Source organism: Rhinopithecus bieti, unplaced genomic scaffold, assembly GCF_001698545.2.
Source record: "Rhinopithecus bieti isolate Rb0 unplaced genomic scaffold, ASM169854v2 scaffold_61533, whole genome shotgun sequence".
NCBI classification, from domain to species: domain Eukaryota; kingdom Metazoa; phylum Chordata; class Mammalia; order Primates; family Cercopithecidae; genus Rhinopithecus; species Rhinopithecus bieti.
In genome coordinates, this window is record NW_016823925.1 from 1295348 (window position 1) to 1319024 (window position 23677).

Here is a 23677-nt window from a genome sequence, read left to right on the forward strand (position 1 = left end):
TTTTTTTTTGGAGATGGAGTCTCCTCTGTCGCCCAGGCAGGAGTGCAGTGGCATGATCTTGGCTCACTGCAACCTCTGCCCCCAGGGTTCAGGCATGCCTCAGCCTCTTGAGTAGCTGGGATTACAGGTGCCCATCACCACGCCCAGCTAATTTTTGTATTTTTAGTAGAGATGGGTTTTCACCATATTGGCCAGGCTAGTCTCGAACTCTTGACCTCAAGTGATCTGCCCCCCACTCAGCCTCCCAAAATGCTAGGATTATAGGTGTGAGCCACAGTGCCCAGCCTAAAATTCTTCATAAATGCCTAATTTACTAACTATAACATATTTTAGCCTATTTTATTGTATTGTAGTTTTCCTTTTTAGAAATGCAGTTTGTTTTCTAAATATCCACTTCTAAATGTCCAATTATCAAAAATTCTTCACCAAGCATCTTGATGCCCTTTTGGACCAGGTCCAGCCATGCTGTAGCCGTGGAACCTGCTTTCCTTCCTTCTTCTGTGCCGTTGCTGTTCGCCCCAGGCTCAGCACAGGCAGCTCCCTATGCCTAGAAAGCCGCGTCCCACCTGCCCCCCAGATCTCCTTGGTTGTTCAGCATCTCTAGCTCCCTTTCCTTCTGTATTTCAGCATCCAGAAAACAAACCATTCTTAACCCCTTAGGACTGGGTTTCTTCCTTTGTTCATTTTCCGTCACGCCTACCCCATCACAATTAAGAACTATCCTGTATTATACTGTACTTTCCTTTAGCTTTCTAATATTTCCAGCTGCTCTAGAGGTAAGTGAGCCTGGGGATTTTGTCTTTGGCTTCACAGTTGTATCTTGAGCACCAAGTTTGGTGTCTGACCCGTATGTAGTAAAGCAATAAATGCAACTGTGTCTGCCAGCAGGAGTGGATGAGAGCATCTTTTCTAACAGTATTATCACCAACAAAAGCATTCTAATTCTTCGTTCGTGAAACTAATGTCCATTTTTTATGCCAAACTGAGGGAATATAGTAGTGAACAAAATCACTATCATTGTCAATATGCTTAAAGACTGTTCCTTAGAAAAATAATTTTTTTCAGTCTCTGACAATTTGATAAGCAAAACATTGGCATTCCAATTGGTAAAATTGGTGTAATTTTTAATTATTGGACCAGTGGTGAGGTTGAAGCTTTAACCATTGCGTTTGTCACAGGTACTTTTCTACCTGAAGCTAGGGAGCAATCTTCGAAGACGCCCTCCCTCACTCCCAAAGAGGGAGAATTATCTTTCTGTAGCTTGAAACACAGTCTCCATTAACTTCTTTGGGGCTGACCTAAGTATTTGGAATGATGTTGGGCATCTTTGGAGTTTCAGAAAAGACTCACCTAAATCATAAGTAAATGAAGGAAGATAACGGGCCCAAACAATCAGAGACAAACGCTGGGGTCTCGGCATGATGAAATGCCTCTTGGTACCTTATGTGCCAGGTCCATGACCATTCTGTTATCTTCATGTCGTGTTCCTCAGGTCTGCTCCTTCTGTTTGCACAAGGCTTCATGCAGTGGCCTTGTCCTGAGACATGCCAGGGGTTGGGCAAAACCAGCCAAGCAGCTGCTGGCGACTTTGCAGGACCCATGTGAGGGACGTGACTTCCTCCCTAATCAAGATGGAGAATATTTGTTTAGCTTTCAACTTACATTGTTTCACAGGACAACAGGCTTGCTTTCTGTTTTAGCAGGGCTTTTCTTTTTGTATTGAGTAAATGATGTACAATTAGATTTTGGGGATAGTTGCTTTGTGCTCCTGTAAGATGGAATGAATCCCGTCATTCTCACATTAGCAGGATGAGGCCAGTCTTTATCACTGTGGCTCCTCCGCCTACCCTGTTGGAATCAGGCATGCTTCTTGCTTTCTTTCCTAAGGAAAATAGTAGAGGAATATTACAATTTAGCAGCAAAGTGTTCAAAACATACCATGTAAAAATTGTAGTATATATGTGAAATGTGCCTGTTACCCACCCAACACCTCAGAGGCCAAGGTTAATACAATTGTGAGAAGCTTTTGGTTAAGTCCTGAGCATCCACCATTTTCAGTGGTGTTTACCGTGATATTGCCTCTATATCCATGGCTTTGGTGGGAAGGAGGTTAATTGGTCTAGTGAATTTAAACCCTTTATATACAAATATATTTGTATATATTTATATATATATATAAAGTGATGTTTATGGTGTACTTCAGGCAAACTAAAACAGGTTACACAACAGTATGATCCCATAAAAACTATACATACGTGTGTATGTACATATATATAAACAGTATAAACATACACATATATACATATGTATGCAGAAAATTTTGCATGCATATGCATCAGTGTATATACATGATATACATACATCTATATATACACAGGCATATATGTATATTTATGCACATACGAACACAATGTCTGGAAGAATATAATCTAAAATATCAACAGTTTTTAATCTAAGATGGATGTTTCTGGGTGATATTTTGTTTTCTTCTATTTGCTTATGTGTTATCTTCTTTTTCTCCAATAAACATGTATTGCTTGTGCCATTTAGAAAGTTTAAAATTTAACATGTTATCAAAATGGTTTCTCTTTTAATAATACATTATTTCTGTATATTTGCATTTATAGCCCAAACTTAGCATGGCCAAATGCAGAAGAAATGTGGAAAACTTTCTGGAAGCATGCCGAAAATTAGGAGTACCAGAGGTAAAATCAAACTTACTTCATATAACTGTGTTCTAGTAAAAATTTTATTTAATATATGAATTTGAACCATTGAATCGATGCAAAGCTTTGCACTTGCTTTTTTGTCTCAACCTTTCTTGAGAAATAATGTTGAATAAATTATATAAACTTTTAATCTAAATTACTCTATTGCACTGAAATTAAAATGACTATGCAATATGTTCAATTCTGAGGAGAAAGTAAAATAATGTAAGATTTTGAAGTAAGTGTGAAATTTCAGACTTGAAAAAAAATTTTTAATCCGCTTGATTCTCTTAAGGACAGAAGTTGCTGAGGCTGCAAGTGAATCTTCTCTCAGGTTTCATAGAGTAGAATTTTGGAGCTGATGGTTTTCTTATCCCAGGCTCTTAAGCAAAGACCTACTGATTGTTGATTATCATTCCCTGTAGCTGTATTTTCCATATGTGGATTAAAAAAATCAACATTGGAAATATTATGGTTATTGTTATTAGCACTAATCATTATCATTAATGATAGCAGTGTTTGTGTGTTGCTTTACGGTTTGTTAATTATTTGCATTTCATTTTTGCCTTCAGTTTGCTTTGAGCCCAATAGGCAGTTCAATTACATGTAGTTTGCTATTTTTTCTCTCTCCGACCTCAGACCCAGCCTCAGCCTCAGGCAGATGGCTGCGGGCTGTTAAAGACTTTGCTTTTAGTAACATAAACTGATTTCTTAGGCAGACATGAAGCAATCCACTCAGAATATGGAGTAGCCTTATAAATTGAGAAGTTTATCCTCATTGTGATAAACAGAAATTGATAGAAGTTTATTTCTTATGATTTCTTCTTTCTCAATATCCCAGGGATAAAGCAATTTTAAAAATACACGAGATACTGTTTTTGAGTATATAAAGAATTATATTTCAATATAATTCTACTCAGTGATAGGAATTGCTGAGACTGACAGGGCTTTTTTCCCTTTCCCTGTCTCTCTCCATCATTCCTTCCTTTTTTTTGTCCTTTCTTCCTTCCTTTCAGCTTGGTGGGATTCAGAGGTGGGGGATAGTGGGAGGCTTCTCATCTTATTTGAGGAAGAGCATTATTTAAAACATCTCTAAGAGCTACATTAATACAAGGAAGCTTACAGATTTATTTTATAAAGAGTGTGAATTTTATATAATGGACTGTCTTTGTGATCTGTTCTGCTTTCAGCAATGTTATAATCTGCGCGTCTATTGTGTGTGTACATTTTACTATTGCCTGTACATTTCTTGGCTTTGAATATGTATGTGAACGCACTTGCATACCTTTTCTAATGATTCGATTCTGTCATGGGCTAGTAAGATTTCCCATGTGTGAATCAAAACTCTCAGGCAAGCTTCAGATGATAAATTATTCGTGTCTGTGCTAGAGAGCACTTCATCAGTGCTTTAGGTCATTAGGTTATGACCTAACTCCCTGTGGTTTTTAAATCTCATCAATGTTTTTTTGGCTTACAGTAATATAAAATAAAATGGAAATGCGCTTAACCAATTATTGTGAGTAAAGATTGGTAATTAAGCTTTCCTTTTAAAGTGGAGAAAAGGAAATTAAATTACTATAAAAATCCAGAGCAAAATTTATCATCATTTCTCCAGATGCCCCTGGCACTAATGTACAATTTATAACTCCCAAGAAGGTTCAAATCCAGGCAGTAAATGATCTTTTTCTGGCAGTGTCCCATTTAACTATGTTTAGTATCATTTAGTATATTTTGGAATTATTTTAAGGCTTGAGGTGATTTTCTTTTTTTTCTTTTCTTTTCTTTCTTTTTATTTTTTATTTTTTTGAGACAGAGTCTCACTCTGTCGCCTGGCCAGGCTGGAGGAGTGCAGTGGCACGATCTCGGCTCACTGCAACCTCCACTTCCCGGGTTCAAGTGATTCTCCTGCCCCAGCCTCCTGGCTAGCTGGGATTACAAGTGTGCACTACCATGCCCGGCTATATTTTTGTATTTTTAGTAGAGACAGAGTTTACTATGTTGGCCAGGCTGGTTGCGAACTCCCGACCTCAGGTGATCCGCCTGCCTCAGCCTCCCAAAATGCTAGGATTACAGGCATGGGCCACCGCGCCTGGCCAAGGTGATTTTCACGTTTGCTGTGTGTGTGTGTACACATATATATCTATCCTGATGGATAATCCAGTAGCATTTTACTGGTGACTAGAATTTAAATTCACTGCTACTAGACAAAAACTGTATTAACAGTTGAACTTATTTAATGAGAATGTTAAAGTAAGTGAAGAATATTTAGTGACAAATCAGAAATTCCTATTGCAAGGCAATTGGCATTTTCCTGTATACTCAAAACAACATGTTTTCATCTCATAGAGTACGTGAAATGTTTTTACCTTAGGAATACGACACTAAGTTGAGGGACCAAATGACTTCCCCACCCCACCTTAGATATTTATACTTCCTTCACTACCTAGGAGGGAATGATGTCTGAGTGTGTATGTGGCACAGTACAATTGATGATTTACACTGAAAAGATCATTATATCACGAGACCACTTGCAGAAATTCTCCATCTACAATTAGACATTTTAAAAGACATTTTTAAAGACCTAAAAAAAAGAGGACCCATATCATTACTTTTTCTTGTTGCATCAAGCTTAATATTTGAGAAATAAAATACTCATTGATTTCCTAGTAGTCAGTGTTGTTACCTCCCTCTAATTTGCCAGCTTTTTCTACTTCTCTATCTATAACTTATCTAACCACACACAAGCCACAGAAATCTTGAGTTCTGCATTTTAGAAGCTAAATATCTAATTGACGATGATAAATCATCCTGTAGATATTGAAAAGTCACAGCTGTGTTCTTAAGCCTAAAACTTGTTGTCCTATGTAATAGAATCACAGTTTGAAACTACAAACCAAAGTCATGGTCAGCAGTTTGTATAATTTTTTCACGTTCATATAGATGGAATACAGTAGCTGAGCAGATTTAGTTAAACTATTACATGTAAAGTAAGAAAATGGGATGGAAAGAATAATAAATGATTTTCTTTAGAAGTCCCCATAAACACAGTCCCAGGCATTTTCTCCAGGGTGGGTCATGGTTCATGACACACTTCTCTGTGCTTCCGCAGCTGGAACCACTCTGTAGTTTCTCTAATATCCAGGAAATGTATCTATGCAGGTTAGGCAGTATGCTACCTAAATTCACCGAATAAATCGTAAAGGTTAATGGGTAAGACTATCCCTCCATGACATTTTAAAAAATGTATTATGATTTTTTAAGACGAGGTCTCACTATGTTACTCAAGCTGGTCTCGAACTCCTAGGCTCAAGACACCCTCCCACCTTTGCCTCCCAAAATGTTGGGATTATGGACATGAGCCACTGTGCCCAGCCCTTGGTAGTATTTTAAGCCCACTTTTTACAACAGGGTAGAAGACAGTAGTTCTGGTGTGGCTGAGTCGTAAATGCAACATTTTCACATTGGCTACATTCAGGATTATAAGCAGCATTACGTACCATCGCACATCTCTTTGTGGTGTTGATGCTTAGTGGTCAGACTCCGCAGCTGTCTTCGACCTCTAGTGCAAGCATCAACTTGATCTTGAAGACAGGCCTTGGTGGGCTTCCAAATTTTTTGGGATATCTTTTTTGCATCACCTAAGAATCTGACTCCAATTAGGCCTTGACCCCCTGAGGCTCTTAATGGACACACTGGGGCTTCCTTTGACTTTTCTGAGTGCTCTTGGAGATTCCTGACCTCTAACCTCTATGTAGCAGATTGGCTACATGTTCATCGTTGGTACAGTTCATGGTTGACTGTTGGAGGTTTTCAAATGGATCCAAATTTAGGGATATTTTAGGGCTCTTATTAGTATTCTCTCAGGTTGAAAGAAATCTAATTTATGAAGCATCAAAAAATTAGGAAATAGAGATGTATTTGGTTCACCAGGGAAATTTTTCTACTCAGTGTTACATAGGTAACTTTGGTCTCAAACTTCTGTAAGGCTTGAGGTCCTTAATTTAACAGACTTGCCCTCTTTAGATGAGGGGAGTTAGAATAGAAATGTACTCTGTTGTGTAAATGTTCAGCCCTTCATCTTCTTTACTGTTTCCAGAGAAAAGATAGAGAAGAAGATTAAAGGCAACAACTCAACTGACAGTGGTAGACTCCTTGACAGCTTAGGGCTCCTTCCTGCCTATCTGGGCAGCTCAGAGTGCTGGAGGAAGCAGAAAGTTTCCATTCCACATGCACAAGGGCAGGTCACTTGGCATCCTTGAGCTTCTGCGTCAGCCAAAGGGAGTTTTAAAACCCTAAAGTACATTCAGATGCTGATGATGATTGTGTCAATGTAAGTGGAATTATGACTGAGTTTTCCTTATCTTTTGTAACTTTCATATTTGCATTTTTTGTGTTAAAGGTTTTATATATGAAAGTCGTAATACCGTTCCCACTTTACACCTGTTGTGAGGGTTTAGGAAATTACACATACCACTGATTGAGGTTTTGTTTTGAAAGGCAATCTATACATGGAAGCTACTGTGTTTTGTTTTAATCTTAAGAATAAGAGAAATGGGTCCCTTATCTTCTCTGAGCCTTATACCTCTTTTTCTTCCCCAAGTCAATGACTTTAGTGTTAATTTAAATCATAACTACACTTTGTGGAAGGATGAGATTCTTATTACTAGATTTATTTTAATTTTCCATTTATGTTGGTTAATTCTAAGGGTGAATAATCAGACAGGTTTATTGTTTTATTAACATCAACTTTTAAATTCATAATTTATTGAAAACAGCCAATCTGGCTCTTTTCTAGCTATAAAGGGTGCAACTGATTTCTAAACTATTCCTATTTAGCTTTCTCTAAGTCCATAAAACTGGCAATTAGTTGTCATATATTTGGAGAAGACTGGAAATCCTTCCCCACCTCTCTCCTCTCCCTGCCAAATTATACCTCATTGCTGAATTATGGCTTTAAAGATTGCAGAATGATGATGAACATTCTTGTATTAAGATATTTTAGATTAAAAAATACTTTGTAAGCATATTGACTTTTTATATTAAAATTATATTAGTAAAGTACATTCCAAAGTTTTAAATAAAACTTCTGCCTAGATATGTTTAGCTCTTAGAATTTAGACTGTAGTACACCCTGAACTGCCTGATCTATCTACATTTCTCTTTGTGTCCATAGCATTTGGGGAACCTGATCCAGTAGTAATGTCGGTCACACACTCTGGTTGTGTGCAACCTAAGTGAATTTCTTAACCTTTGTTGATTGTGACTTTTGTTTACTATAATGGGCACTAGCATCCACACTTGCCTCTGGGGACTCTAGTGAATTAACTGTGTTTTATAAATGCCTTGCAGTGATTACAAATGCTCTGTAAACACATGGTGAAATTTTGCCTCTTTAAATTTCCTTTCTTTTTAGCATTTTCCAATTTTAATTTTCATAAAGAAATAAAGTATAATCTCTACGTCCCTCTCAGTAAGGCTAAATTTTGGAAAGCACAAAGGGCAGAACCTCCCAGGTCAGAAATTAGGAATTTCAGCCCAGGTTTGCTTCATGGCCCCATTTCAAGGGCTGAAATGTGAGTGTTGGCTGTGTGACATAGGGTTGAATCAGAGAGCAGTTCTCAGATGGCCACAGCAGCTCACACTACACACATTCATCATGGTGCTTCCGATTTTTGCCTACCTGACAGTCTTAGATCCATTCCTTTTTCTTTAGAGATTGTGATTTAATTTAAATTAACCACTATAGGCTGTCACTCTAGGTCTCACCCACTTTAATTAAGCCCAGAGTCTGTGGCATCACGAAATTTTCTCCTGTATGAGAACAATGGTGTGTGTTGCCTGCCCCCATGAGGAGTGTACACTGAAAACTGCAAAGTTGATCTGACTCTAGTTGTCTGATGGTGCTGCCAGAGAGCAGACCAGACATGCTCCTTAGAGTTCTGGGAAATGGATTGAAATACTTGCTGAATACAGAATCATCTGCTTTTAACATGAAAATATTAGTTTTGTGAAAATCACATTTCAGTTCGCCTATCAGCCTTCTGTCTTATGACTGCTTTGCTTGGATTTCCCTGGTCAAGCTCAACATTGCAATAGAAAATTCTTATTGCAATAGAAAACTTTTCTTAGATGTTTCCTCATCTATTAATCCATGAGCAGCATCTGTCTCCCAGTGAAATCCAATTTATGTGTAGCTGTTTTCATTCTTGGGAGAACTCTAACAGTGATAGCTTGATTTCTCCAGATCCACTGAGAAAAGATGCAACATCTGAATACATATAACATGATTTATTCATCTTAAAAATATTTTGTTAAGAGTATCTCTAACTTCATTAATAAAAGAAAATTAGAACGTTTTTAATCTTATTCAACCAACCTAATTTTGTAGTATTCCTACTTAACTGAGGGTATCGAGCTAACTTCAGACACAAGTGAGGCAAAACTTCTAACTTAGAAATATCTTTCAGTTGCTCCATGATGCGTAGCTGCTTAGCAGTCAGGCCAAAATAGAGGACAAAATTGTAGCAAAGTATGTAAAATATACGTAACATTTGTCTTAAATGCCTCACCTAATTTGTAAATAAAACTGCATTTATGAAATAGATCACACATATTTTCAATCTTTGTTTAATTTGAAAACAAAACCACAGCTTTTCTTTCTTGCTAATATATCAATTATAATTCCTGTTAATTTTAAACTATGGTCATTTCTGGTTCAGGAATTTAGCATATGAGACAATTGTTTGCTTTCTGACAGCAATAGGCTGCTGAAAGTCAACGCAGAAAACTGAGCCTCTTAGTTTGCAGTTAGCTGAGAAATAGGTGTTCTGCTTCCTTACATGGTGACTGTTGAGTAGATAAAACACAGAGGTCTACTCCCCCTGCCCCAATAAACCTGTTTAGTAGTGAAGCAGTTTACATAATAACTCCATGTAGGGGTGTACTTTTACTCTCTACTCTCACTACACATCCAAGAAGCCTTCCCTAGACTTTTGGTTAATGTGTTGTTGCAAAAATATGAAATGTAATGTACTTTCTGACACATGTAGGGACATACTTAGAACTGGCATTCCCCAGAGTTTATCAACAAGCGTAAAATGAAAAAAAAATTAAATGTGTCTGTTAACTTTCAGAGAGAACTACTTTATATCCAAGTCTACATAGACCAGGGTAAAAGATGCACTAAGAGAATGAAGAGGAAGGGTGGGGATTACATTGTCAGCTTTATAGTTTTTCCTTTAGTAAGGTTAAGTTTAAATGTCCTAAGTGAAAATCTCTTATTTTTATGCCACTGGTGAGCACATGATCCCTTGACTATTAAAACTGTGTGAATGGCAGAATGATGTGTAAATTGCAGAATATGCCGTTCCTCCGTGGCCAGATTGTGGGTGAAGGATTTCTTTGACCCATTGGCACAAAATAGGTATTCTACTGTTCTCCTATTATAATGGATTTAAAAATCTTTGATGATGAAAGGGTCTTACCTGCTTGAAATAAGGGGTTACTCCTGCCATTTGCTAGTAACCAAAAATGTGTGCTTCTTTCTAGCTGTTCCTCCGTGTATTTTTAATTGTATGCACTGTCTCTTTCTGTTCTAATGGCTGCCCTCGGAATAGGCTGACCTCTGCTCTCCGTATGACATCCTGCAGTTGGATTTTCGTCACATTCGAAAGACTGTTGACACTCTGCTGGCACTCGGGGAGAAAGCCCCACCACCAACTTCTGCCCTCCGCTCCAGGGACCTTATAGGCTTCTGTCTTGTCCATATTCTCTTTATAGTGCTGGTCTATATCACTTACCACTGGAATGCTCTGTCCGCATAACGTCTGCACGTGCATCCAAACGCTGTTCTCTGTCACCCTCAACCTTTGCAGGGTCCTTCCTCCCTTTGATCCTTTGCCTTGCAAACTTCCATCCCTGTCATGTCTTCAGTAATCTCTCGAGTTTTGAAGCTGAACGTTACCAAATCAGATTTTCCAGAAGCACAAACTTTGTAGAATACAGTTTAGTATAATTCCTCTCACTTACTGAAAAACAGTGACGACTGCAGAGTATATGCACACCGCATGCTTCCTCATTCACATAGTGCCAGCAGCAGTGCCACACAGTTCCTCCTCTCTCTCCCGGTGAGCTGCTGCCCTGGGCAGAGGGGAGGAGGATTCCAGACAGGAGTGTTGAGGACAGGGATTTAGCATATGGAAGTCTTTCCTCTGGGTCAATATTGAACTAGAATTCTAATTCGGGTCTGGGCCGTTGAGCTGTATAGGGGCCACCTTGCAAGGCAGACAGAAAACTAACATTTTGGCCCAACTCGATCTATACAAAGCTTTAATAATACCACTGTTGTCCAAGTTGGAAATACTGTTTGGACGTCTACAAGCACACACACTGTCTTGATGACCATTCGATTGGATTCCTCCTAATTTCCTAAAAAAGGAGCCGCGAAGGGCACTGGGCGTTGTCGCCGCCAACTTCCACCCTGGCAAGCCACTCTGCCCTGTGCAGAAGAGCCCACTCTGGGGAAGGTGGTGTCGTTGCTGTTAGAGCCTCATGTGGAGGAGCCACTTAAACACCAGTTTTTTTGCTGCTTAACTCCTTGTTAGGTCTTCTCTTGAGGCTCCTGGAAAAACGTTTTCCAGACAGATTTCTATTTTTGAACAATGGAACGGATTGTTGCTTTTTTGCCACATCACATAATAACTGCCGGTCCAGAATGTGACAGATTCGACTCTATTCATTTTCAAATAAAGCCATGAGCCTTGGAACATTCTTGGTCCTGGGGCTTGGGTTATGATGGCAGGAGTCGAGAAGAAGATTACTCTCATTTTAGAAGAAGGTAGTTTCTCTGATTATTTGAAATGTTCATTGAGCCTTGATTTTCACTGACATTTGACTAGCAGACTGCTTTATTTTTAACTCAGCTCAAAGGATAATATAGTAACTATATCTGCATTTGGAGCAATGTGATCAGTTTGCATTTAAAAGGAAAAAAAGGATTTTATCTTAGCCAGAATGTCCCTGGATTCAGGGGTATCTTTGTATAATATGAGAGGGCCTTGTTCCAACGTCAAGGCAGCCTCCTTATTTTACATGCTGTTTGCCAAATCCTGTTTCTTAGTTTGGGGAGATGATGGACTTCGCTTCCTCAAGATAAATTTCTAGTTTATTAAGATGCAAACAGCCCTCATAGATGGCTACTAAGAAGAAAATCTTATTTTTCTGAACATTTTCATGAATCCAGGGGACTTGAAAATATAGAAGACCCACATAGTTAGAAGAATATATTTATAAAGATTCCTTGCTACTAAGTCAGATCAGATTTGCTAACAGGAAACATTCTTTACATGACAATATCTTGAGTTATGTGAGTTTGTTTTTTCCTGCTGACTTTGTGTTGATTGGTGAAATACAGGGTATGTGGAAGTTATCTAATTAACCTCAGTTGTATATGAATAACCCACAGATGTACTGAATTACTTTTGGTGCTATCTTGTACTCTTCAATCTGTAACACAATAAAATCCCTTTGTACAATGTCTAATGAGCACCCTGAGCCATAAATTGCCTAATAAACACATTTTGGGTGATTATTCCAAGTTTTGATCAGCCCATTGATACATGTATTCATGAGCTCTCAGAATTCCCATCCAGCTCTGCAGTGCATTGAGGCTTCTCTTTAATGGTCACCACTGTGGTGGTTTTTCCCTTCTTTCTGGTGAGAAAATGGGAAAAAAAAAAAAACTTACTGGGTTGCCACCTTAAAATAATATCAATAAAAACTGAGTAGGACACTCATGTAAGAGTAGATTTAATTTTCAGTGTTGACAGTTCAATTAAAACATGTTAAAGACAAATTAAAAGATGTTTATATTTTAATTCTGGCATCCAAAGTATTCTTTGGACACACTTTGATTTTTTTGTGTCATTAATTTGTCTGTACTCTAATGCGCTGCACTTCTTGGGATTTATTGGATGATATTTTTTCATTAGTAGTATGGTAACTAGCAGAACACAATTAATTTAGTCCTTTAGGCAAAAATTTGAATGAACTGTTCTGTCCATTGCCAAGCCATTAATTTCTAATCAGAATATTAAGCTTCTCTGTGGTTTTTCTCCAAGGTACCCGTGCACCAGCCCATATGCTAACTGGATGCCTGCAGATGCCTGCCCTTGCAGCTTGACTGGGGATACCTGGCTGACCTCCTTAGAGTCTGAGAAGTAGGGATGTCATTGAGTGGTTTACTGTGCTTACTAAATCTCCTCCTCACAAGAAAGACCATTTTTTCAGTATTCCCTTCCAATGTCAGATAAAAGGAGCCAAGTATCTATTTACATTTTGTTTTTGAAATAGCCAGTTGTATTCTCTTTCTCCAGTTTCTCCAACTGGTGGCAACTCTCCACTCAATGTCAGAATTTCCAAAATGTGTGACACCTAATTTCTAATCATCTTTTCTATTTGTGGATTTCTGGTTTGTTATTTTTAGGAGGAGACACTTATGAAATGGGGCTGGTGGAAAGGGGCCCTGCAGAACTACAATGTATGGCAATTGAGTATCAATTTCATCAATGAGAGAGATAAATAAAGGCACTTGATAGCCTGCTGCTATTTGTTTGTAAGAAATTAAAACTAGTGCGTGGTGAGCTGGGTTCTCTCTCAAAAACCCATGTAGATGCCTGAATGAGTCATAAGGACAAAGGGTTTTTTTGCCTTTGCCTATGGGGAAAAAGTAGGGATGATATTTTAAAATTTTAGGAAACTGAAAGTTGTTTTGGATTAGGTGACAAATACTTTAATATGATTTTATTTCAGAAGACTTGATTTTTAAAAATTAGGCTGCATATTTCAAAATTAGTTCTCAATAAACAATCAATTTGGTATATAGAATGTGCCCTTTTTTTCTTCTTTAAGATGGTCAGAGTCTAGTTTCCTGGCTTTTGACTGCAACTTTGTTCATTTTTGTGTTCATTCATTCATTCCATAAATACTGAATGAGCAATCTCTGCAAGGCCCTGGGGATAAAAAAGTTACCGGGACACATAACCTGGTCCTCAAAAAGCTTAGAGTCTATACCAGGAGTCTCCAAGCTTGTTTCGTAAAGGGCCTAGAGGAAACATTTTAGGCTTTTTGAGCCATGCAGATTCTGTTGGGATTACCCAGTTCTGCTTATGTACCATAAATGCAGCCATAGACGATACATCAAAAATGGGTGTGGCTGTGTGCCAATAAAACTTTATTTACAAAAACTGGCTGCGGGCTGGATTAGCCTGCAGGCCATAGTTTGCTAACCCTTGATCTAGTGGGTCCTTAGACAAGTAAAGAGGAATTCAGGTGATAAGGACCTGTGGTGGAACAGGTGCAGGATTCTGGAAGAGAGACCTGACCCTGATGGGGAATAGGGGACCATGAACACACCCTGGGATGGTGGTGTTTCCACCGAGACTTAGTGAAGTTGTAGGAATAGCCAGGTGGAGTGGGGAGGGGAGAGGGACTAGGGTTGAGGCATATGTGTGTGTAGAGAATGAAGTTTTCTAGGGAGAGGATGGACTAGACGGTAGCATGGTTGCAAAGTAAATAATCCAGGGAGGAGCAACAAGAAATCTCTGTAAGATGTTGGATGGTCTGCATTTCACACTGAAGAAACTGATGCAGGAACTTAAAGCTCTCATACATCAAAGTAACGCACAGATAGTTCTAAGGCTCAAACAATGTAGTGCCAGGACTTTATATATAAGAAGGAGCCTGAACAAAATGAAATATGCTGGTGGGATGATGCCATTTTAGGCTAGTGGCTGGCTTAGAAGTAAGTGTGTATCTCCTTAGGATCATAAGAAACTGTAGAAGGAGGAGAGCCAGGCAGTGACGGCTCATCCTGTTCCCACCAGGTGTTTTCTGCCAGGATAAGATGAGCTGAGTGGCAGAGCTAACCCTGTCACTAAATTGAGGATTCGCTGGTCCCACCTGACATTGAAGTTGATGGGACTTGCTGTCAAAACACTCCAGGGGCCATGGGACCTCTTCCTATATCATGACCACAGACCTAACATATTCACCCATTAAGTAAGGGATTTATGGGAAGAGGCATAGTGTTATGGAAAGAGCCCTGGCTCTAAGATACATGTGGTTCAAACCCTGGTTCCAGGACTTACCAGCTGTTTAATGTCAAAAAGTTACTTGAACTCTGTCTCTGTCTTAGTTTTCTCATCAGTGAAATGGGGATATTAATGTCTGTCTTGCAGGGTTATCATAAAGAAATCACCAATGCAAATCTGTAGTGTTGGTGCCAGGCATGTAGGAGGTAGCCCAGAAGGTTTTGAAAGTTAACATTTAGTCTTTATGGCTTGTTGTCTTTTCCAACTTCTTTTGCTGTGGCTCAGAAGGGTGGATGAGGCAATATGGGTGAACCTAATAGATTCTACCATTGGAGAAGTAACTTGAAGCATGAGTTCTTCAAAGGTGGTCAGAAGCATTATTTTTATGCAGGAGACTACTTCATGACTCTGCTCGGTACTTTAAAAAGAAACCCAACAAAAAAAGTTCATGGGCAAACTAAAAGTCTGCAGTCATGTTCTCCACAAAAATCTCTGGGATCCTATAACAGTGCAACTTAAATTCATTTCAAGTCAATATAAAGGTACAGCTGTCTCTGCTGTAAGTCCGTTATGAACAAGGGGCCGGCTGGAAGGGCCACTTTACCTGCCTGATCCTTAGAGGGCCCTTCTCGTCTGAGTCATTTCTCATCCAGCTGTAAACCTACCATGATTCCTTCCTAATTCCAGCTTCTGTGCACACTTCAAGGATCCCCACTCTGGGAGATGCAGTGTCCTGGCTGGTGTGATGGCAATGGCCCTGACCCCTTCTTGGGACGCCTCCTGGTTGGAAGCCTCCCCTTGGCCATCCTTCCAGCCAGCACCTCAAGGTGTAATTCCCACCAGAGTCTTCATTCCAATCCTGTAATAGAATAACCAGAACGGCCTTGCTTGTATAAGGTTTCTATTTTCCTGTGCAAGTCTTCTTACATTCCTCCAACCTCAGCAAAGTAATCTGAGGGCACTTCTGGGCTTCCTCAGGAGATCTGAAAAGAGGCAGGAAGAATTCGAGGGGTATCTTTTTGTGTCTTCTGTTTACTCCTCATCACTAGCCATATAAGCAGGAGGGAGGATCTTGGACTCTGCACCTGGCTTGGAATGTGGAGACCAGGAAGGCGAGAAACACTGCTTGAAAAAACAAGGGCCTGGGAAAGAGGGTGCCCTTCACCTAACTCAGTCTGTGAAGTGTCCAAATGTCCTATTGGCAGGAGGCTGGGGCCTTGATACCTCTCCATCCCTGTTTCTGTGGAGCCCCCAGCCTTTCCCTCACATGGCCTTCAGCTCAGAACCCTGCAGGCCACTGGAGCCACTGCTCATCAGGCACTGGGGTCAGTCCCTCATTGGAGGACACATGCCACTGTCTTTTCAGGACACAGGATAGGACACCTTGCTCCATATAAGCTGTGTTGTTCGCAGAAATTAGGCTCTATGGAAATACTAGTGCTAGAATTCAGGCACATTCTAGACTACACATAACTGAACGCTGAGGTTGAAAAGCAAAATGTCTTGCTGCATTGCCTAAAGCAAATCCCTCATTCAAAAATTTCTATTCACATTCCTTGCCCAGTGGTCTATTAATTTCTTAGTGTTTTTCCTGCTGATTTGTTGAGCTTATGTGTCATATAAAATGCTTTGTAATTTTTTTTTTTGAGATGGGGCAAGGCTCTATTGCCCAGGCTGGAGTGCAGTGGCACACTCATAGCTCACTACAGCCTCAAATTCCTGGGCTCAAATGATCCTCCCACCTCAGCCTCCCAAGTAGCTGGGACCACAGGTGCACACCACTGTGCCCAGTTGATTTTCTTTGTTTTGAAAAAATGGGGGTCTCACTATGTTGACCAGGTTAGTCTTGAACTCTTGGCCTCAAGTGATCTTCCAGCCTCAGCCTCCCAAAGTACTTAGATTACAGGCATGAGCCACCACGCACATTGTTTCCTTTGTAATTTGATGCAAACACTTTTTTTTTTAAGTGTTACTTATCTTCTCATTAATCAGGTTTCTTTTTTTAACACATGGAAACTTTAAATATTTAGGTAATCAATTATTTTGCTCTTTTCCTTTGTGACTTTTTCATAATGCTTTTTTTAGCTTAGAAAATCCTTCCCCATCCATTTATCAGAAAAAAGTACTAAATATTCATCTTTATGTTATTGGGAGGGGTGTTGTAGTTTTTTTTTTTAACATCCAACTCTTTATTTCATTTCAAATTGATTTTAACATATGGTATGAAGTGAAGACTTATTTTCCCCAAGTAATACCTGGCACCAGGAGCTTAACTGTACTTAACAGCCATTTACAATTTCCTACAAAGCCAGATGTTGACTTGGGTGCTGTCAGAGCCAATAGAATGAGGAAGACATGTCTTTGCCCTTGGGAACCTGCCTTAACAATGAAATGCCAGATTCAAGTGATTTCACAAGCCCATGGCAGATGGTGCCAGGGGAGGCTGGACACTGTCATCTGGCCACAGACATCCCTCACCATGTCACAAAAGGAGGCACCATCATTAACAGCCTGGCTCACAGCTCACAACTCAGTCAGAACTCCCCCATCCTTTCTCAGGTTGATACTTGGCTAATAAATTGCCAGGCAGCATGAACTTGCATGCTCACCTGATATGCCATTGACAAGATAATCCTAGTTTGATACACAGCAGTGACATGAAATCATGGTTAAAATTGTTGTTTAAAGAATCAACTGTCTTCTGTTGACATGGGGCCATCTGTTAAGGCCTAGGTTAAAGTCTGAGGTTCTCTGAATTTGCTACAAGGTAGGGAAGTAAGATGGTGAGAGAGTAAGACCCACTGACATTTGAGACAGTGGAACAAGTTATTGGAGATGTCATGGCATGTCCTTTGAAAGTCTTTAAAGCCCAGAGTGCCCGTGTCTGTGGTAATTTTTGGAGAGTTGTGCATTGAGGCAGCAAGAAGATCTGGTTCCTCAAGCAAGCGTCACGTGAAAGGAAGCCCTTCCTTGCAGAGCACACCAATTGGCTTCCTGCTGAACAGTGAGTCCATCACCTAGGGCTGGATGCAGATCCCACTGAAATTCTCCTTCGAAACAGCGCCACTCAGCCTTAAAAAGAAGGAAATCCTGTCATTTGCAACAACATAGATGAACCTAGAGGATATTATGCTAAGTAAAATAAGCCAGGCACTGAAGGACAAATACTGCATGACCTCACTAATATGTGGAATCTAAAACAGTTGAATTCACAAAAGCAGAGAGTAGAATGATGGTTACCAGGGGTTGGGTAGGGAGGTTGGGATAGGAAGATATTGGTCAAAGGATACCAAATGGTGACTATAGTTCATCATAAGGTATTTTGTACTTGAAAATTGAGAACAGACTCGATTTTAAGTGTTCTTACCAAAAAAATAAGTATCTGAGATAATGGATATGATAATTAGCTTGACTTAGCCATTCCACAATGTATACTTTTATCAAAATATCATGTTGGACACCATAAATAAATGCAATTTTTTTTTTTTTTTTTAACCTGTCAAAGAAAAGAAAAAAGAAAAGCAAACATTGGGCTGTGGAAAACACACTGTTCTCAAGTAGATAAGAGAATATTTGCTGTGGTGTCTTTTCCCAGCCAAGGAGACACACCCTGGAAGAAGTTCCCTTGAATGATATCAGACCAGGGTGAAATAACAATGGTGGAAAATTACTTCATTGTGTTATTCTGTAAACTGGTTTGTGGAGCATGAAAGGCTCTACACAGAAGAAGTGACTCACGCTTACTGTTTTTCTTAAATAGTATGTCCTGGACATTTCCCAAGAGCAAAAATGCAACATGAGAGAGTAGCAGGACGTTTGTGCTTTTGACAGTTTTATGAAAGAGTCTTGAAAGGGACTGTAGTTATAATTACCAATTTATAAAGACTGTTCATAAACCACGAAGAAAGGCTGCCAGTCTACCCACTTGCTGCATTTCAGAGGTCACAGGAAGTAAAATGAACTAAATGAAGGTCTATGGTCAGTATAACAATGTGTGGTCGATAGAAATGAATATTTGAGTGCCTTTAAAATGTGTCAGGGGCTATTTGCAATTTTGCTTTATAAGGATAGAAGCTATTATATTCTTGATGTGTGCTCTCTGACTCTAGCTCAAGTTATTTAGTGTAAAGCTTTCTTAAATATTTAGATCTGCAGACTTCATGGTGATTAGGAGCCTTTTTGAAACAATCTGCATGTGTGAAAAATCATCATTTTCTCTGCAAACATAGAAAAGGTCTTTGCAGTGGGTTGAAAGCAAAGGAAGGAACTTGGCTTAGGTGATCAAACAGGCATACTACAGAGTGTTCAACCTAACTTTCATCAATGATGTAGCAGGATTTTATGATGAGAGTACTGTCATCTAAACATTGATGTTTTATTCTTTTTCCTTTTAGGAAAAGCTATGTCTACCCCACCACATTCTTGAAGAAAAAGGCCTGGTCAAAGTGGGCATTACCATTCAAGCATTACTAGACATCACCATAACGAAGGCTCTATTCACATGAAACTACCCCTTCTCCACTGGGGGCTCAGACTCTGCTCTCATCCAGGATCCTGAACTCTGCTCCAGGCACCTGTTTAACCCTCTCTGCCACCCACTGCCTGTCACTTCACTGACTCCAGTTACATTGAAACAATTTTCAGTCTAAGGGAGGATTTTCTACCTTTCAGAGCCGACCTCCGACTTTAAGACTTGACAGGTATTTATCTTGAAACCAGAGAGGGAGCTGGAGAAAAAGAAAAAACTGAGCAGCACATCAATGCCTTTTCCACCCTCCTTCATCCTTTCCACACTCACCAACTGCCATTACCAAAATGCCAAGCACAACCGTTTTGCAGCAAGATGCATTCATTTTATTAAAACCAAACTCATCGTGTATTTAGTCGAGGGGGGAGGGGGGCACAATCAGGTTTTCACCACCAAATTTTCAAGAAGTTTCTTGAGACCATTGCCTTTTAAAAAACTATTTTCGACATACAAAATATTTATATAAATATTATTTATTAGTGAGTTGTTATTCATCCTTTGGATGCAAATTGTAAATTAGGAAACTATTTTATTACTGCTTTTTTGTGGTTAAACACTTTATTTTAATATTATAAATATTGAGTTATTTTCTATCCTCTTTGGTGTGCGGTAGTTTAGGTCTCAGTAATCATGTTTCTGGTGTATATGATTCCAAGAAAAAAAAAAAGCAAAAAACAGGTGCTTTTGGGACACAACTTTTCTGGGGAGGCAGTATTGACACTTTGGTTTGTGGAACGTTGGTCTTATTTATATTTCTGCATTCCATCCAGTTTCCTACATTCCAGCAGCCCTCTGTCCCCCAATATAACAAACTGACTAAAATCAAGAGAGCACCCCAAAGTTATTTGTAAATAGCTGTGATGGAAAAAAAAAAGACATATTAAACTTGAAGATAAAATGTGAACAATTATTTTTTGGATTCATACTTCTTTTGCTATGCACAAAACATTCACGTTTTAACACAAAGAAATAATAAGTGTTAGCATCATGTGTCTTGAAGTATACTTTTGCACTGTAACTTGGGTTACATTAAAGAGAGCTTTGCACCAAAGGTAGATAATGAAGAAATGGTATAGGAAAGTGGAGATGATAAAAAGTTGATTGTTGAACCAAAAAGGATTTGAAGGGAAGCTTCGACTGAGTATCAGAAATTACTTAAGGCACATAGGACCTGAATCAGGAAACCAGCACTTCTTACAACTGCCAGTTTTAAAAGAGGAAATGATTCTGAGATGTGCTTATTTTATTTTAATTTGGTGGTTGGTGGTTTTCCAAGTAGTCTGTAAAATCCTGCAAGATTCACAGTCTCTGGTGTGAAACCTCAGAAGTGAGTCATTGTGAGCCTGTGGGCAGTACCACCAAGGCAGGCTAAGGGGAGGGTGCAGTAAGTGGAGTTTGTGAGGCTGAGTGGCTGAGGAGGGAGCAAGTGCAACAAAATAGGACTAGAGAAGAACCAGCCAAGGAATGGAACCCATGCTGCTCTCAGAGATTCACAGATGGCTTCACGGAACATGGCAGCCTTCTGCAGGCAGTTCCAGGCATGCGCACTCACGCTGCAATCACAGCTGTCCCAGTAATTAACCTTTCTAAGTCTTGCAAATGCTGACTGCACTTTCACCTCCTTGAAAAGCCATTGGAAGTTTTTAGAGCAGCAGCAGCCACAGTTTGTAAGACAAATGTAGAGGGGGACGCAAGAGAAAAGACACCACAGGAGGAGGATTCAGTGTGCAGTCAGCACAGACCAACATCAACCAAGACAACGGCTGCCCTCTGCTCTTGGGAAGATGGGGGGAGGTTTCTGAAAACAGAAATTTGGATTGGCAGCTAGCAGTTATTTCCTATCAGATGTACTGTGCACTTTAACCTAACTTAAAATGTATTTTAGTATTTTTCTGTACTGCACAAATACCTGTTTTGTCAAATAGCATAATGATGTAAAGAAACATTTTGGACAAAGAGTGTATACAGTTTAAGCAACATTCAAAAGTTGACTATATAAGTAGGAATTTAGCCTGCTGCACCTTCACGGGCATTCAGAATGCGGGGTCCTGAAATATTTTTTTACGTGTATATATGGTGGCATGAAGCTCTGTAATCATTGTTTCGAGAGACTTTTTTTCAAAATTAAAGTATTTCTTTTGATATTAATTTTTATTATTTTCTTGAAGTTGGCTGTGTAATGTAAATGGCTTCAGTCTTGTAAAATTGCTTTTTTTTCTTTTAAATGCAGTCTGTGTATGGCTAAGACGTCTTTAAGATCCTTGTACACTGTTTATATGTGCAATAAAATGCATGGCCAGCCGACAGTACCATCAGTGGACAGAATGTATATAGTGCAAATATCCTTCCTTTATTATTTAACAGCCATTAAAACTTCAGATTTGTACAAACCACTTTGTGATTGACTTACCCATCAAAAAGGTTGACCCTGGTCATACACACACACACACAATCATGTAATGTATATATATGTATATGTGCACATATGTATATGTTATATGTATGTGTGTATGGAGAAAGAATATATAGTAATGCATCATATGACAACAATCTGATAAATGTGTCATTAGGTGATTTCATCATTGTGCAAACATCATAGAGTGTGTTTACACACTTAGTAGTATAGCCCACCACACACCTAGGCTATGTGGCCTGTTGCTCCCAGGACACAAACCTGCGCAGCATGATACTATACTGAATAATGTAGGCTGTTGTAACACAATGGTTAGTATTTGTGTATCTAAACATAGTTGAGCATAGGAAAGGTACAGTAAAAATATGGTATTATATAATCTTAGGAGACCACTGTTGTATATTTAGTTCATCATTGACCAAAGTGGTGGTATGTGATACATGACTGTATATTCATGTATAGCTATCAGAAGAATGACTCCAGCTATCTGTCGATACACACACACACACCCCTCACGATACTCTTTTCTTTTTCCTCCTAAACTAAAACTTACAGCATAACATAACAGGAGTAGCAAATTTGCTATGATGGATTTGGGGTTCAGGTGATGACTACCTGTTTTTTGGGCATATTTGAGAACACTTACGATTTGTTGGCCCATGTTGTAAAAACCACAGAATCTGGGCCTCCCTTCTCAATTGTGATATCTGACACCCAGAGAATGAAGTGGTAGCCTCCATTACACCACTAGATCTGGGCCAGTCTTGTTTTCCCTACGTGGCTAGCCTACCTTGGGTAGAGAGCAGCTGCCTTGAGAAATTCAAGTGAAAATAGTAACAGATCGTTTCCATGTTCTCATCCCACCCCACATAAAATATACACAGACCAGATACCGCTAGCCTGAGCAGGGCCTTCAGGGAGCAGTGTCAGGGCCGTTGTTGCATTTAAGATCCTCCCTTATTGAGTTAGGACACTCTATACATAGCTCATGGTGTTTTCCTTTGAGGTGCTGCAACTGTGCCAAATCCCAAAATCTTAGTTGTCCCTCTACATATTACAGAAGTCCAGCTCTTCACAGACACTTTCCATCTTAAACTTGCTGGAGCAACAGGGAGATGTGTAATTTATTGAGTAGCTACTGTGGGTCAAGTGTTATATCTCAACTGTGTGCCCCATTAGAACAAGGCTGCTTGTCTGTCTTGTTCTTTGCTGATTCGCCAGTGCCTAGAACAGTGCAGCAGTTCTACTGAAGAGGTGAATTAAACTTTACGTACACTAACTCAAAAACTTACATAACCCTGTAAGGAAGAGATTTGTAGTGGACACCAAGGGACTGTCCACTTAACACCACATACTCCTAGGAGTAGGAACTACTCCTGCCTCATATACCACAAGGGTTTGTGGCCCACGCATAGCGCTGCCCACCTGGTAGAGGCTCAGCTAGGTCAGGTCTGTACCCTCACTGCACAGAAGGACTTCCCAGCAGAGTTGACTCAATTGAAGTTCCTAAAGTCAAAAAAAATTCCTGGGCAATTATTAGAATGTTTAAACCTAGAAAAGCAAGCACATTCACATGCTAAAACCTGATCAACTGAGTCTGTCTGGACTAGTTTGAATGCTAAAACGTATCAAGGCCAAACCACAAAGCAGGATAAAAGGGATTTACTGAAGAAGCAGCCTCTACTTTCAATGCCATTTCTCTCCTTGAATTTAATTCGATATTACTATATTGTTGTTTTATTTTGGAATCTTATCCCTGTTTATCAAAGCGATGCATGCTTAATATAGTAACTTTGGCAGGTATAAAAGAAGTTGGGGAAAATTGTCCAGAATTCCACCTTATAGGGAATGATTAAAGCTTTGAGATATTTTCTTTGGGCATCTTATATATTTTTACATGCTACAACTTTACATATTGACCTTTTTTCTTGTTAATATT

At 39.4% G+C, this 23677-nt stretch overlaps 1 protein-coding gene across 4 annotated transcripts in view; it reads left to right on the forward strand.

Annotated features, from left to right (window-relative positions):
* LRCH1 (leucine rich repeats and calponin homology domain containing 1) overlaps nucleotides 1-21715 on the forward strand; it is a 213870-nt gene extending 192155 nt beyond the window's left edge. For 2 of the 4 annotated variants that reach the window (XM_017862058.1, XM_017862061.1), the window contains 2 exons: nucleotides 2628-2705; nucleotides 10325-13592. In XM_017862058.1, the coding sequence (XP_017717547.1) occupies nucleotides 2628-2705; nucleotides 10325-10531 (285 nt within the window). In that variant the 3' untranslated portion in view covers nucleotides 10532-13592. Of the gene's footprint in view, nucleotides 1-2627; nucleotides 2706-10324; nucleotides 13593-19191 lie in introns of those variants that run through there. The other 2 variants (XM_017862059.1, XM_017862062.1) reach the window with 1 other exon arrangement.
* Nucleotides 21716-23677: the final 1962 nt, after the last annotated feature.